This window comes from Python bivittatus, unplaced genomic scaffold, assembly GCF_059951505.1.
Source record: "Python bivittatus isolate LINGU-HERP-01145 unplaced genomic scaffold, Pbiv_v1 ctg000670_np1212, whole genome shotgun sequence".
NCBI lineage: Eukaryota > Metazoa > Chordata > Lepidosauria > Squamata > Pythonidae > Python > Python bivittatus.
In genome coordinates, this window is record NW_028277094.1 from 4,311,126 (window position 1) to 4,325,831 (window position 14,706).

General features: G+C 37.5%; 1 protein-coding gene across 4 annotated transcripts in view; it reads right to left on the minus strand.

The window, feature by feature from the left end:
* The window catches only part of DIAPH2 (diaphanous related formin 2), a 259,065-nt gene that overhangs the window by 56,082 nt on the left and 188,277 nt on the right, over positions 1-14,706 (minus strand). For all 4 annotated transcript variants that reach the window (XM_088151773.1, XM_088151771.1, XM_088151772.1 and 1 more), the window contains one exon: positions 14,209-14,304. In XM_088151773.1, the coding sequence (XP_088007899.1) occupies positions 14,209-14,304 (96 nt within the window). The remainder of the gene's footprint in view (positions 1-14,208; positions 14,305-14,706) is intronic.

Consider the following 14,706-nt stretch of genomic DNA (forward strand, 5'->3'; position numbering starts at 1 on the left):
TTAGCAAGTAAACTTACTGGGTCAAGGCTCTTATCTCTCTGGCAAGCCTAATTTGCAGGATCTTTGTAGGGCTTGATGAATTAAGGAAAAAATAAAAAGAACTGCTATCAAATCAGCAACAAAAAAATGCATTGTGTTCTTACAGCCCTGGTAACTTTCCAAGGAGACTGTAAAGAATACGGATGTTTATGTTTGCAGTTTAATGTTTTGTAAGACAAAGTTGCAATTTGAGATTTGCTAGAGCGGAATGCAATAATTACAGCTGAAAACTAGTGATGTGCGTGCAAGAAAAGAGGCAGTTCAATGTGTCATTAGAGCATTTATTAGCTATAAGAAGTAGGCAATATTGGAGGCGATGAAAAAGGTACCCGATAAGCTTTTTAAACAAGTAGAGAACACTAATAGAATTATGCATTTTGGTTTAGCTCATCCACCTTTTAAACACACACACACCTAAAACAAGTATTTCCACCACAATCTGGGTTTAATATGGATACTGCCAATTTCTCCCTTTTCTAAAATGCTAAATACTAATTAGTTCCAAACTCTTTCCTCAAGCATCATGCAAGACACATCTGCTGAAGCAATCAGAATTAGAGATAAGATTCCGGTGGCTATTTTTCTTCCACTCAGTATTATTTGGAACCAGCTTAGTACTCTCTAAGCATGCAAATCAGCTGGTGTAAAAATCCCAACATTTTTGAAATGGGAAATATTATTAGGTAAGAGAGATACAAAACAAAAACAAATCAAATTCTAAATACAGAACTATTCACTGCTGGCCATGCATTTGATATTTATATGATCATTTGGCATTATTAACGACAAATTATTAAGACAAATGAGGTTGCCATGGCATCAATTCATCTTCACTCTTTCCAACAGCAGATGATTCTTTTTCTGAAACACTCTTCACAAAAACAGAAGGAAAAAATGCTTTGTTTCTCTCAAACTGTGTTTCTGTGTATCTAGCCATCTGTTTATGGAGTAGACTTCTCTGTGGACTCTAAGAATGGCAAAGATAAAGGAACGGAAGACAAGAAAATCTTCACAGATGGTGCAGATCTTCTACTGATATAATAAATGAGAAAGTGGTTGAAATGACCTAGTGCAGTGTTTCACATCCTGTCTGTACTGAGGTCCTCTAGAAGAAGCAGAAACTCTGGTGGCCTACCTCTGAGTCCAAAATAACCACTTCGAGGATGAAATAACAGCCACCTCTTTGCTAGTCAAGACAGCGGTGACCAGGAAAGAATTTAAATCCCCACTCTGTATTTAGCTTAAAGACTAGACATACCTTGATATTAAGATTTAGGAAAGAATATCAAAGATCTGATCCTTCTGTCTGTGGGCAGACAGAGAAGCAACATGCTGTATGAAATTATAATGGATATTTTCAAACATAGCAAAATAATCTATGGATAAGAATTGAGTAAGTCTTGCATGCTGTTGAAAACAATTTTTAAAAGTAATTGTATTTCTTACAAAGTCAGCCATATATATTCAGTGCCATACAGAAGCCCGGGTTCTAATCACCCACCATTCCACAACTGAAAATCTCTGGCACAACATCTTAGTAAAGCTATGTGCCCCATTTCTATTTATAATGGATCACTGTGGGTCAAGAACATTTTAAAAAAAAGTTTATCAGTTGGGAAAAAGAAAATATTAATCACAAAGATCAAGCCACAATTCCTAGTGTAAAAGAACAGAGACTTATGTCAAGAGTTCAAATATCAAAGAGAAACTGCCAATGATTTACATATGCAAAGATGGTGAGATCTATACTCCAAATATCTACCATTATACATTTGTTCAGTGTTCGTGAGATGTTTTCCAGTGTTGTTCAGAATTGGGAACACTGAAAAATAAATACATTGGAGAAAACATAGTCTTGGGAGAAGTTTAGTATTTACATAACTATTTTAAAAAAATCACTACTCCATATTATGTAATTTATAAGCAAACAAATAAAACATAGCAGTGTTTCATTCCAAATGTTATTTTGCACTGAATATAACTGCATAACAACTTAAATAACCGCATAATAGTCATGCTATTTATTCTAAACTTTGCAGATGGCTGTCTCGAAAGAGAACGAACTTCTCTTTGGTTCAAAGACGTTAAATACAGGAGTCCTCGATTTATGACCACAATTGGGACAGGAATTTCCACTGCTAAGTGATGAAGTCGTAAAGCAAGATGTCACTTGACCACATCTCTTAGCGACCGCAATCCTGGCACTCCCCATTGTAGTCGTTAAGTGAATTCCACCAGTCATTAGCTGACGACCCATCCCAATCCAAGCCATTCGATCCCTCCCAGTCCTGAGCCTCAGTAAGGTAAGGGACTGCCTCCAACTCCCCCCACCTGCCTATCTCCCCTCCCCCATCTCTGCCCTTTTGGCCATCCCGGACCCTGCCTTGCAGGGCGGCAAGCGGCCCCAGAACTGCATGGTTCTGGGATTGCTTGCCACACCCCAGGAAGCTGCAGCCGCCCCAGCCCAGTCCTAGCCACAGTTGCCCTTATCACCCTGCACTCTGAGGCCTCTGCCACCCTGCGCTCTGCCACCCCAGCTGACCTTCTCCATCTTCTTGTTCCCGCCGCTTATGAGGCGTGCCTGGCCTGGCTCTTTGTGAGGCAGCTGCTGGCCACATCTTCCCCAGGTCTTGCAAGATAGGCAGGCCAGGGGAGTTGAAGCGTCCCTGTGGTTGTAAGTATGGGCAGGCTGCCAGGCACCTGAATTTTGATCACATAACCGTAGGGGCGCTGCAACAGCCGTAACTTCAGGCACCAGTCGTAAGTCCCTTCATTCAGCGCCATTGTAACTTCAAATGGTTGCTGAACAAATGGTCATAAGTCAAGGACTACCTCTATGCTAGTCTTTTTTTTTTTTCTTTTCATAGAAAAAGATCAATAATGGAAGTGAAATATTTTGGTGGCTTCTCTCAGACATCAATGTTCTTTCCTAAAATGAGCAAAGAACGCACAAGAATGCATACTGGAAAAACAGAAATATTTTCTACTGGAGTTGCCTATGGGAAAGCATATAGTTAAAATGTAAATCTCCCACCTGAGCTTCTCAGTCCTCATAGAGGATTGTGTTACTGCTTTACCCCCAGGTCAGCCACACAGATGTGAAAACTACAGTAGTATGTACTAGTCCTCTACATTTCAATACTATATCCTCTGCATCTGATTCTTGGATAAACCTGCTGCTAGAAAAGACATAATCTGTTTTGATGGGGAGGTTTGTGGACAACACCATGGACTAATGGAAGGAATAAAGGTTGTACCTGAGAATATTTCCTTCACTTAGTATGATTTGGTTCTATACTAATGTAGTATCTAGCATCCTTCTGTATTAGCCTAAGCCATATTGGGAATCGTTTTGCCTGGAAGTGCTCACAGAATTAAAAATCTCTACTCTTGTCATTATCATCTTTTATCTTCCTCCTCTTTCTCTTTGGAAGTAGCTGGAAGCGTACAAATTGAATCTGCAGTAACAGCATTTTGTTTTCTAAGTAGATGCATAACAACAGATATCCCATATCCAACTTTCAATATTAACAGAGGCAAGGTTATCAAAAACAATTCTCTCTCAGCAAAGTCTCTCTCTAACCTGCAAAGAGGGGAGGTAAAACGAGCTACGCCATAGGACTATTGGGCAGGAGCAACTAATAATACTGAGAGATTGCCACAGAAACAGTTAACAATGGCTTCAAGTTAATCCCCAACCTGCAATTGAGTTCTAAGAGCTCTGAGTGTTGCAGGACTCTGAGCGTGGCCTGCAGTGTTCTGCATAGATTAGCATTTTCTCCCAGCAACAGTTTCTTCAGATTTACAAAATTGTTAAGATGAACTGCATTTGCTTTGGAATCTGAATTTGTATTAGAGTTATAAACTATTAAGAATGCTTACCTTAAGGTGCTGTCTGTGGAGTATTGCTACTTATTCCCTTCCATACTTGCTCCTGATATAGGAAGCTAAATAGAATAGCTCACAGCAAAAGTATTTGATAGTTGATAACCAGAACAAAGTTGGGTAACTGATGGCTGGAACCACAAGTAACACGGGGGCTTTATGACAAGGGCCACAGGGAGTCACTGGGGCTATATTAGCATACCTGGAAAGCCCAGAAGGGATTGGTGTTTTTTAATTATGCAAAGGCTATTTTAAAGGTTCACTATATTTTTCATATGCTTCCCATTTCATAATACTAGGAAACTCTACTGCTAATCAACTGTGTGGAGATAGAGGGACCACAATTTGTTCTCCTCTGTACAACAGTTTCTACTCACTAGTTGATATTAAAGAAATATGGACACAAAATAGATAACTAATTTATGGGTGCAATTAATGTGGAAAGAACTTTTTCCCCTAATGTAGTCATAAAGGCACCACCAATACATCCAGTGGCTTATGGGACACCTAGTTATGAGGCCGCTACTATTCTTGTGCATTTTGATACTGAAGCCAATGAAGATGCAATGAAATAGTGAGCATTTTAAAGTATTATTCAGGCAGCTTTATCATTTTTGCATTTATTTGTTTGAGTTTAAACCTACAGCAATCAAAGAAGACTCTTGACAGTTTATAATATATCCAGTTAAATACAATATAATGATCCATGATAAAAATTAAACAAAAATATTTCAAAAAACAGCCTAACCATCTCCCCATTACACACAGATCAGCAAATCAATGATAGCTTCACTTCCTACCTTACATTTAAATAGCTGATGGATGGATGGACAGACAGACAGATGTTAAGTGAACTTCTACAGGGAGGCTGCCACACAAAGCAGGTCAGTCAACCAAATGTGGGTTTCCATCCCTCTTACTTTCTGAAGATACTCCCTTACTTACTCCTTTTCAAATGAATAAACATTTGAATCTGAACAGTATGGAATTTCTATGAAAATAACATTAAAACTGCAATCAAGTTTTGTTAATGTAAAACTTGCTTTGCGAACAATTTATAATTTAAACCAAAAGATAATGTTTCCCTTGTATTTCTGCTCTAGTTATTATAAATCTTGGTCTATCAAATAAAGCATATGAGACAAGTGATTTGGGTATGTGTGTTGGGTTGCTTGAAGATCTCGTTATAAATAAAACATTTTTCTTTTATAATTGTCTATCTAAAATATTACATCTCCCTGACAGTTTTAACTATTACTAGAAGTCTTTTCTCCAAATGCCACATTGCTAGTGAAGGCTCAGTTAGTGAAATAATCTGCCATTACAAAGAATTTCTGGATATGCTTCATTTTATCAAAGTGTTATTTAAAATACGGTGTCCAGAATTCAACACAATTCTCCAGAAAGTTTCTGGAGAATTGGGACTCTATTCAAGAAGCCTACTGTTGTGACCACAAGTCACAACATAGCATAAAAAAAGGAATGAAATTAGTAATTAGAAGGCGGGGTGTGTGTGAGAAAGCACACAAGAGAAGTTAAGATGGAACCAATACCTCATTTGAGTGCTTAAAAATTTCAATATTCAAAAAGAAAACATGGCAAAGATGACTTGACTGCTAAGAGTTGGAATCAACGAATTGATTCCTAATACAGCCAAAATTAATGCAGCTAAAGAATGCTTCATTTTTATTTAATAGTCACTTTACCTTGTTGGCTCACATTCAGTTCCTGATGCATTAAGAATCAAGATTTACATAGATTCTTTTTACCAGTACTTTTTAAAGCAGAGAAATCTCCATGATTGGCCATTACACAACGGAAGAATAATAGCAACACTTGAGCAACATGCCCACCCTGATGGGTCTATATTTTCCCAACAAGTCACTAGTTCATCCTTTTGCTTTGGACCAAACTCACTCCATCAGTAGAGGGAGATTTAGAGGACTTTTTTTTCCTCCTTCTTCCGCCACTACTGTCAGTCAGCAAGGATCCACAGCAAAGACCAGCAGTGTGAACTTCCATGTAATCACAAGCTCAGTGATGAAAGTATCTTAAATGGGCCTTCTTTGATGATAAAACATTCCACAGAGCAGATGATTTGGGGATCGGCCCTTTACATCTTAAGGCATTCCAGGCTGTGCATCCTGAACTATGTAACTGTTTATATTGCCACAACGGGATCCATTTAATATCCCATAATACATAGCATGCCACAGTAAGAAAGCTAGTTCCAACCTTGAACTCTGCAACAGGTTATGAGAATGACTGAATGAACTGATATGTTGACATTCTACAAAGGCGCAACATCTTTCTTCTGCAGCCTCTCACCACTGAATATGTGGCATAATATAAATGTTTCCATTGTGTCAAACAAATATAATGTTGGTGTTATTATTTATGCTTCTAGTAAAAATGGTTAGCCTTGACCATTTGCTGAAATCCTAGCTATGCAGAGTTTTATTCCCGTTTAAACAATATAAGGTAACAAAATATATTTTTCCTTCTGCTTTTTCTTTGATAACGAATTTGTACTTAAGGGTATCATTAAAGGGCAGAAAAGATATATAATGTAACCTGATTCACATCATTAAAAATCCCCTCGTAATTTTTTTATTTGCAGCTGATACACATATCAGAATTATAATAAATCAAGAGTACATACATAAGTTATGTAACCTAATAAATTGGAATATGGTTAATTGGAAGACATTTGCACTATTGCTGTTTTCTATAGCTAAGTGGTTGTTTCTTATAAATTATGAAGGCTTTGAAAACTATTTTATGATTTTTTAAAATTTTATTTTCCATGGAATTCTCCACATAACTCAATAACTTATTGCATTCCAATAGAGATAAATAGATAGAAAAATTCTTCATTATTAGATGGTGGACATCAGTCTAAAGAAGAAACAGAAATCATATATAATATCAGCAAAATGGAATAAAGGAACCACAGAGCTAATTCAGTAAAAATAAGCACGCCAACAAGTGTTACAGATGGTGAATGTTAGAAAAAAAAAAGCTGGATTTGGACAGGTTGCCCTTGGCTTATGTCTCTAACGTGGCTTGCTGTGGAAGAAACAAGCCAAGGTTTCCATTTCATTCATAAAATTGAATTGATGACATATCAGTATTTGGGATTTTTATCTGCCATTGATATCCAACTATTTTTAACTGTTATCTCAGCTGATGCAAACACATAGTCAGATCTTGAAATATCTAAGGGTATTGAACCTGGTTGGTACTGGATGCAGGACTGACACATGCCCTCATCAGCACCCGCTTGGAGTAGTGCGATGCACAGTGCATGGGTTGCCCTTTGAAGAATACTTGGAAGCTTTAATTTCTCCAGAACGTGGCAGCCAGGTTGCTGGATAGCACATGTTGGCATAAGCTCATAACAACTGAACTCTGGGCCCTGCTCTGGCTCCCTGTTTGCTCCTGAGTGCAATTCAAGGTGCTGGTTTTAATGTTTAAAGCCCTACATGGCTTGGCATCATAATATTTACCAGGCCACCTTCTCCAATTGTTTTTGGCTCATCCAAATTGAACATCCTGGGAGAATCTGCTAGTAGGCCCTGACTTCTGGAAGGTAAGGGGTACAGCTCCATTTCTCAGTTGGCATGCCTGTACTTTGGAGCACCCTTTCCCAAGGAATTTATTCTTCCCCAAAGCTGTGAGCTTTCTATAAGCAATTACAAAGAGAGCATTTTCAGAAAGCCTTTGAGACATAAGTTGATATCAGTTGTTTTAGCTCTATGCATGCTAGGATTCATTTATATTGCTATTTTGTTATATTTATTTTTAATAGATCAAACAAAATAACAACATAAATGATTTTTTAGTGTGGACATTGTATTCTTTGTATTGATGGAGATTGTAACCGCTAAAAATCTCTTTGATTGTGATGGGGATAAACCCATTAAATACAGAAATACAAAATAAGGTGAAAACAAAACAAAACATGAAGGAGGCAAAAGTAAACTGCTTTCACATTGTTGTCAAAAAAACAACTTTGATGACTCTAGTCATAACAGAATGAATGTCTATATATACATAGACATATATACATAGAGAGACTTGTGATACTATTGTAGACTGAATTTATACTGATCTGTATTTTTCTAGTTGCTGGATCCAAAGAGAAGTGTTGGCTGATCTTACAATGAGAAACGATTTTGGAAGATCATAATTCTGAATTTGAAATAGCTCATGATACTTAATCAATTCATAACACTATTCCAACAGATACATCACTCAAGGTTAAAATGAATTTTGCTAAACTTAAGCTGATTTGAATAATCAAAGATAAATATCAAGTCGAGTTAGGAAGAAATCAATTATATTTAAAGAAATACAACATTGACATAATTTTGAATTAAACAGGTTTTTTGCTTGCCATAGGACTACACACCTCGCTGTAGGATGGAGAAAAAGAGTGAATGCTCTAAATGAAATAGATCTTTCAACTAATTCCTAGTTCTTGGACAAAATGCAAATTCAAGGAGCAATTTTAGCTAATTTTAGGAGGTGGTACTGAAGAGCAGGTTAAAGAGATGCATTAATATGCAAGACAAAGTCTGTGCATACAATGGAAACTTCCTTCCTTTCCCTTTTTTTTTAGTAATCTTCCAAAACATGCTGAAGACAATCTTCCAGCCTTCTAAATTAGATGGTGGTGGTGGTGGTGGTGGTGTCTGGAGATTGCAGGGAGAAGTGGAACTGCCCTGCTTCTTATGTCTCTGTCAGGAATTTGTTTAAAGCCCAGTTTGATTTTTTGCAAATACATCAGCAGGTGACGTTTTTTATATAATTTCTCCTTGTAGGTCAGCACCGCAACATCCAACTGGGAGAGAACTGAAAGATTAAACTTCCTGGACCAAACTCATAACATTTTAAAAACTCAGTATATCCATATTTTTATAAATGGAGTTTTAATATAGTGTGGCCTGATTTTAGTCTTCGCTCCCAACACACACTGCATTACCTATACTCACATCATCTCAAGTGACAGCCTCCTCTTCTCTACATGCACACATGCAACTCATCTGTGAACTAGAGGGTAGCACTACCGATGTTATCCAATCTCTTTATAATTTGGGAAATGCTCCCTAGTCACCTGCTATGTGTTTTAACACCTTTCAGTTTCATTTAATTCCTTTCTCTTTCCTACCTTATTTTTCTGAATTCAGCATTGGACAACATACAACTGTATTAAATACAGAAGATTCTCTCAAGAGCCAAATTTCCTATTGTTATTATATTAAAATGCCAGTTTGATATTGTGGAGCTCCTCCGCGTAAAAGAGACACATTGCCATCTTATTCTGCTTCAAATACCCCTCTCACCCAACAGATCCCCCAAATGCTATTATTTTGAGAACTGGCATATGAAACTAAATGGCAGCAATGGGACAAAGAGACTTCATACAGTCAGGTTCATATCCTGTCATCCATAGAAATTAAACAGAACATTATAATACGCTCTCAGTGAAATAGTGTCAATGTTTTTATTGGAGCTTCCTCTTGAATTAGTTGAGTTTGCATGTCAGTACATGAAATAGTCAAGGCACAGTCTCATGACACCAGTGATAACACCTAGTTGACCCTGAAACATAGCTAGATAGACAGACAGACAAGTTCTTACTTGAGTGAGAAACCAGCAGGGAATCCCAGTAGGTTAGACTGGGAAGTAAAGAAAAATCCAGGGGGAGGAAATGCAACTACTTCCGTATTGTTGCCAAGAAAATTACATGGACATGTAGCTAAACTTGACTCAAGGGAATCCTTATCTAGAAACAATATTGGGGGTGAATAGAAGAACTCTGATGGTTCAATGGCACTTGTGGCTAAAGGACGTGAATTAAAAGTGGATCAGAACAGACAGATTAAGCACAAGTTATGGCAATTATTAACAGCAATTACGTTTTAGGAAAATTAGGTAGCAAATCACCTCTGTACTTTAATAAAGAATGTTGTTGATTGTATCTCTACCATGATGAAAAGCTTCTTCCCTTCCCTTCTAAAAATTCATTTTGTACAAACAAGGTCTGAAGTATTGTGTAAAAACCTATCTCTAGTTACAGTGTTCTTTTTGTAAGGGCATAGATCATAAAATTAATTACATTCCAAGAGTAAGATTGGGGCCAAATGCTTTTGCCTAAAGTATTTCAAAGGAAAAGTTGCTGGCCACAAGTATATCAGCCTCATTAAAATATCACTTTGGGGAACAGAAAATGCAAAGTAAAAATGTAGAACGGCAGTACCGAAAATTTAGTAATAAAACAAATGCTGTAGAAGATGAATTAGTTTATATAATCCTTTCCTAGCATGGCTTCCACTAAACAGAATTTGGCAAATAGTTTCCTTGTTTCTAATTAATGTGTTTTGTTCTCCAGGGCACTTAATATTGACAATATAGGTGGAAGCCTCTTGCAAAATACTAAACATATAGCATAATATGTCTTTTGAAAGAAACAGTCTCTCCTCTCCCACACCATTTACACCTACTGACCCCCAAAGTGTTCCCGCTTTTAAGCTTCACTCAGCAGGAACTGCAGAAGTATGTCAAGGAGAGTAGCAAAGGAAGCAATCAAGCCAATGGGACTCTACTTTAATCTCATTAGTGCTGTCAGGAACCTTCTTTTGGAGTTTCCTACAGAATTCCTGTTGTCTGTTTTTTCATCCCACTTCATGTGTGAGCCTGAGAGCAAAATCACCCAGAAATACAGATTTGATACTACAATTGTGGTGACCATATGCAAATCACTCTCTTCTTTCTGTCTAATCCAGATGGTCATCAGGACCCTACTGGATATAGGTGACATATCTGAAAATGAAATCTGGCAATTGATTTCCTTGTTTATTGGGTTTTTTTTAAAGTGCTTATTGTTGGGATTAATTTACTTAAAAATTATTCTGATTGTGTATATCTCTGTTGTCCTCAAGTAAACCACAGACTTCTTCAATTGTTCCATCTCGTATTTATTAGGGCAGTGCAAATCTTCAGAACTGATGCTTCTCCTCAGCTCCTCAGAACGGCTGTCATGAAGAAGGAGACTTATTCTTTACTGCCCCAGAGGGCAGGGCTGGAACCAATGGGGTACAACTACAAGGAAGGGGATTCAGGCTTGACATCAAGGGGAGCTTCTTGGCTGTAGAAGTTGTCAGCCATACATATGTGAGTCATACTAGATACTAGAGTATCCATTCTCTGTTTGAAGACCTCTGTTGATGGAAAACTCACCATTTTATGCAGCACCTCATTCCACTGGCTGAGCAGGGAGATAGACTGGATGATTTTTAATGTCCCTTCAAACTCTGTAATTCTATGTATGAGTGCACAGAAATGTCTTCCACAAATAATGCTGGAAAAGTAACTAGGAGTGATGTGAAGCATCTCCATAAAAAGAAGTATGTTACTTACATGGTGGGAAGTACCACTCTGGAGAAAATTGTGGCTGCCTTGCAAAGGCCTTATATTTTTAAGCTGTAGAATAACGTGCCACAGCATTTGCATGTAGTACAGAGACATTACCAGTCAGATGCATCTTAGTTCAGCCTAAAATACGTAATGTCTTACAGCCTCAAGAGTTAGTAGCTAAACCATTTCACAGTGATAACTACTCGGCAGCAAGAAGGAAATTATAGCATGGAGCAAGCCTGCAGATGCAATATTTCTGAACTAGGACACTCCTAAAAGGGCAGTAGCTATTAACGTTTCTAGAAGTTTAATTTTATAGTAAAAGATTTAGCAGCATAGTGAAAAGTAAAAAAAAAAAAATGATAGAACAGTTAGCTACGAAGGAAAAGAAATAACTTAAGCTAATATTAGAGAGAATATATTTCAGAATTGGTCTTGTTTTATCATCTCATAGCTTATGGCTAGGATAAAAGGTCATGGATAATTGGTGAAAGAGTGAGGAATGCCTTTCAAAATGTGACCCTTTCATAGTCTTAGTTGAAGCAGGACATGCAGGATTGTTAAAGGAACAGGCATTTTAGGACACTGACATTTTTAATCACTGAATCATTAAATCACCGCCTTAAAAAAAAGTTTACAGAAGATTCAGAATCTACACTAAAATCACCCCACACCCCCAACATCAGCAATGTCTATATGTAAAAGTTGGAGGAAAAACATTAACAGGTGAAAAATCTTTGCATATGTGATTCAAAGTGTATCTGATGCAAATATACCATGTAAACATTTTGTTTGTAAGAAGTTAATTAAAGTGCATTCCCATAATCAAAGCAGACATTTTAAAATATGTCATTCAATTAAACTCAAATAAAACTATATATTTTTTTAAAAAATAGAAAGTTAGATGCATATACAAAAACTTCCAATTCTTTCTGCTTTATGTAGGCTGCAGTCTTATACCTACTTAAGAAGATAGCCTACTTCAGAAGACAGCTTTGCCTCTCATGCAAGAAATATTATGAACTTCAGGGGAAAGATGAACAAATGATATAAAGAGGTTGTTCTTCTGAACTGCACATACCCACCAAACTTTGCACTGGGACACCATGCTGTCCAGCTGTGCAGAACTTTGGATTTGATTTCAAAAAGATGCTTTGGACCTGTGGGAGGCAGCCAAGTAATCTCAGGAAAAGACACAGTTGCTTTAAAGAGCTTCAGATATGTGCTATATTTATACCCCCATGTTGGCATGCTATACAGAGATCTTGGGCATGAAACACTAGCATGTAACATTTTTAATGGCATGCCTGCTTCTATATGGGCACCTCTATCTAGCTGAGGCTTCTGGATTTGGTCATGTAATCTTCAGAATGCACAGAGTACTAAGTGACATTTATAGTACATTAGCATGGGATCAATATTACAGCCGGCTAGCTAATTTACTCTACTGGGTAATCGGGGAATTTGTGGAAACCTTCTTTGAAACTATCAGATGACATTAAGTCAGTAAACAAGTTAGAGAAAACATAACTGCTTGTCTTAGCAAAGAGAATCTTCCTTTATATCAGTGTTTCTCAACCTCGGCCACTTGAAGACGGGTGGACTTCAACTCCCAGAATTCCCCAGCCAGCCATGCTGGCTGGGGAATTCTGGGAGTTGAAGTCCACCCGTCTTCAAGTGGCCGAGGTTGAGAAACACTGCTTTATATGTTGAAATATTCAGTCTTTTTATTTATTTTTTTTCTTTGCTAATTTCATCGTTCAGTCACAAATTAATCATGATGACTTTCTGAAATAATTACGTTGATAGTATATAACTCTACAATATCATTTAAGGAACCTGTCCACTTATTTCTCCCTAAAGGTTGCTGTTAAAAGTCAATATATATGGCCATAGTAACATGAATGCAAACAGGAGGAAGAAGATGTAACCACATTCTCCACTCAAATTACAACCCATGGAGCCTAAATGCACCAGGGTCAGACATTAGATCCTCTGAGATTGAGAGGATGAATTTTCTAGAGTGTATATTTTGATCTCTGTTCCATATAAAACATAGATATGCATGTCAAAATGCAACCCCCACAATGTACATATTTACATCAGATGTTGGCTTGCAAATATGTAAGGGAATATCATGTCACTGTGCACATGTCATTTTTCTGTCCCTGTGGTTTGCCGCAGACACCTAAGATGCAAAGTTTGTTCCTTCCTTCATGTGTTGACCACATTTAGAACAGATCTGAGTCTGTGGAAAAGAAACGGTGGCTTTCAAGTAAACTACGATTTATTTAAATCACATTTGCCAGACTCCAGTGAGGCAGCAAGCTATGGCACAAAACAAATCAAGCCCAGTAGCTTCCAATAATGGCACATGAGGGATTGGTGAAGAGAAACCTGCTATGTGCCATCCTTTAGCACTGCTTCTGAAACAACTCAGGAATGTTCATTAGCATGCATTTAACAAAATTAACAGTCTGAAGGACAAGGTACAAATTTACCATAAAAAATGAAGATTCATAATTCATATAGGCTAAGGATTGCCGTTGACTCAATTTAATTATTTTGAACATTTTTAATGATTTGCCACAAACTGTGGAGCATTATTTACTTTTATTTACAGTGGTATCAATCAAAACAGGAGCACCTTGAACTTTTTCCTGTTGCAGTTATTATAATTATCCCATTACATCCGTTGATTGCATACTGATGTCCTGCTGGTATTTCACTCCTAAACCAAAAGATACTTCCACTGAAACTCATAAAGGCCTTGCCCCACTACTAAGACCCTTGCCCCACTACTTTGCTTTCGAACAGCAGCTGTATTTTCTCCCCTTGCCCCAAATTCAATCGTTGTCCTACCTTGAGTCCTTGGCATTCGTTTCCTGCGATCCCTGAATGCTTCCCCAGACTGCAGTGCTTCCAGAAGATTATCCATCACTCCCGTCTCATCGCCTTCTGTGAACAGCAGAGGAAGTCAAATTAATTGCTTTGCAATTAAGGCTGTAACACTGGGAAAAGTAATATGGAAAGCAAAAGTAAGGTTACATTTGCATGCCAAAAAGCACCAGATTAAAGACATATATTACAGGGCAATGAAAGCTGTCAATTTCATGCAGAGGTATTGACTACTTTGCTTGTTAAGTTCTATTAAGTGAAATTGATGCAACCCAGCCTCACTTCTGTTTTTTGAGAACCTGTCTTGTATCTTACTGATAACATGGAACCCAGACAAATAAACAGGTGTTGACTTGCAGCTGCTGTTATCCTGTTAAGATCCTTAGGAAAGATTCCCTGAGCAAGAAGCTGGAAAATCTTGCAGCAGAATTAATACATATTAAGAAATTTGAGACTGTGGTA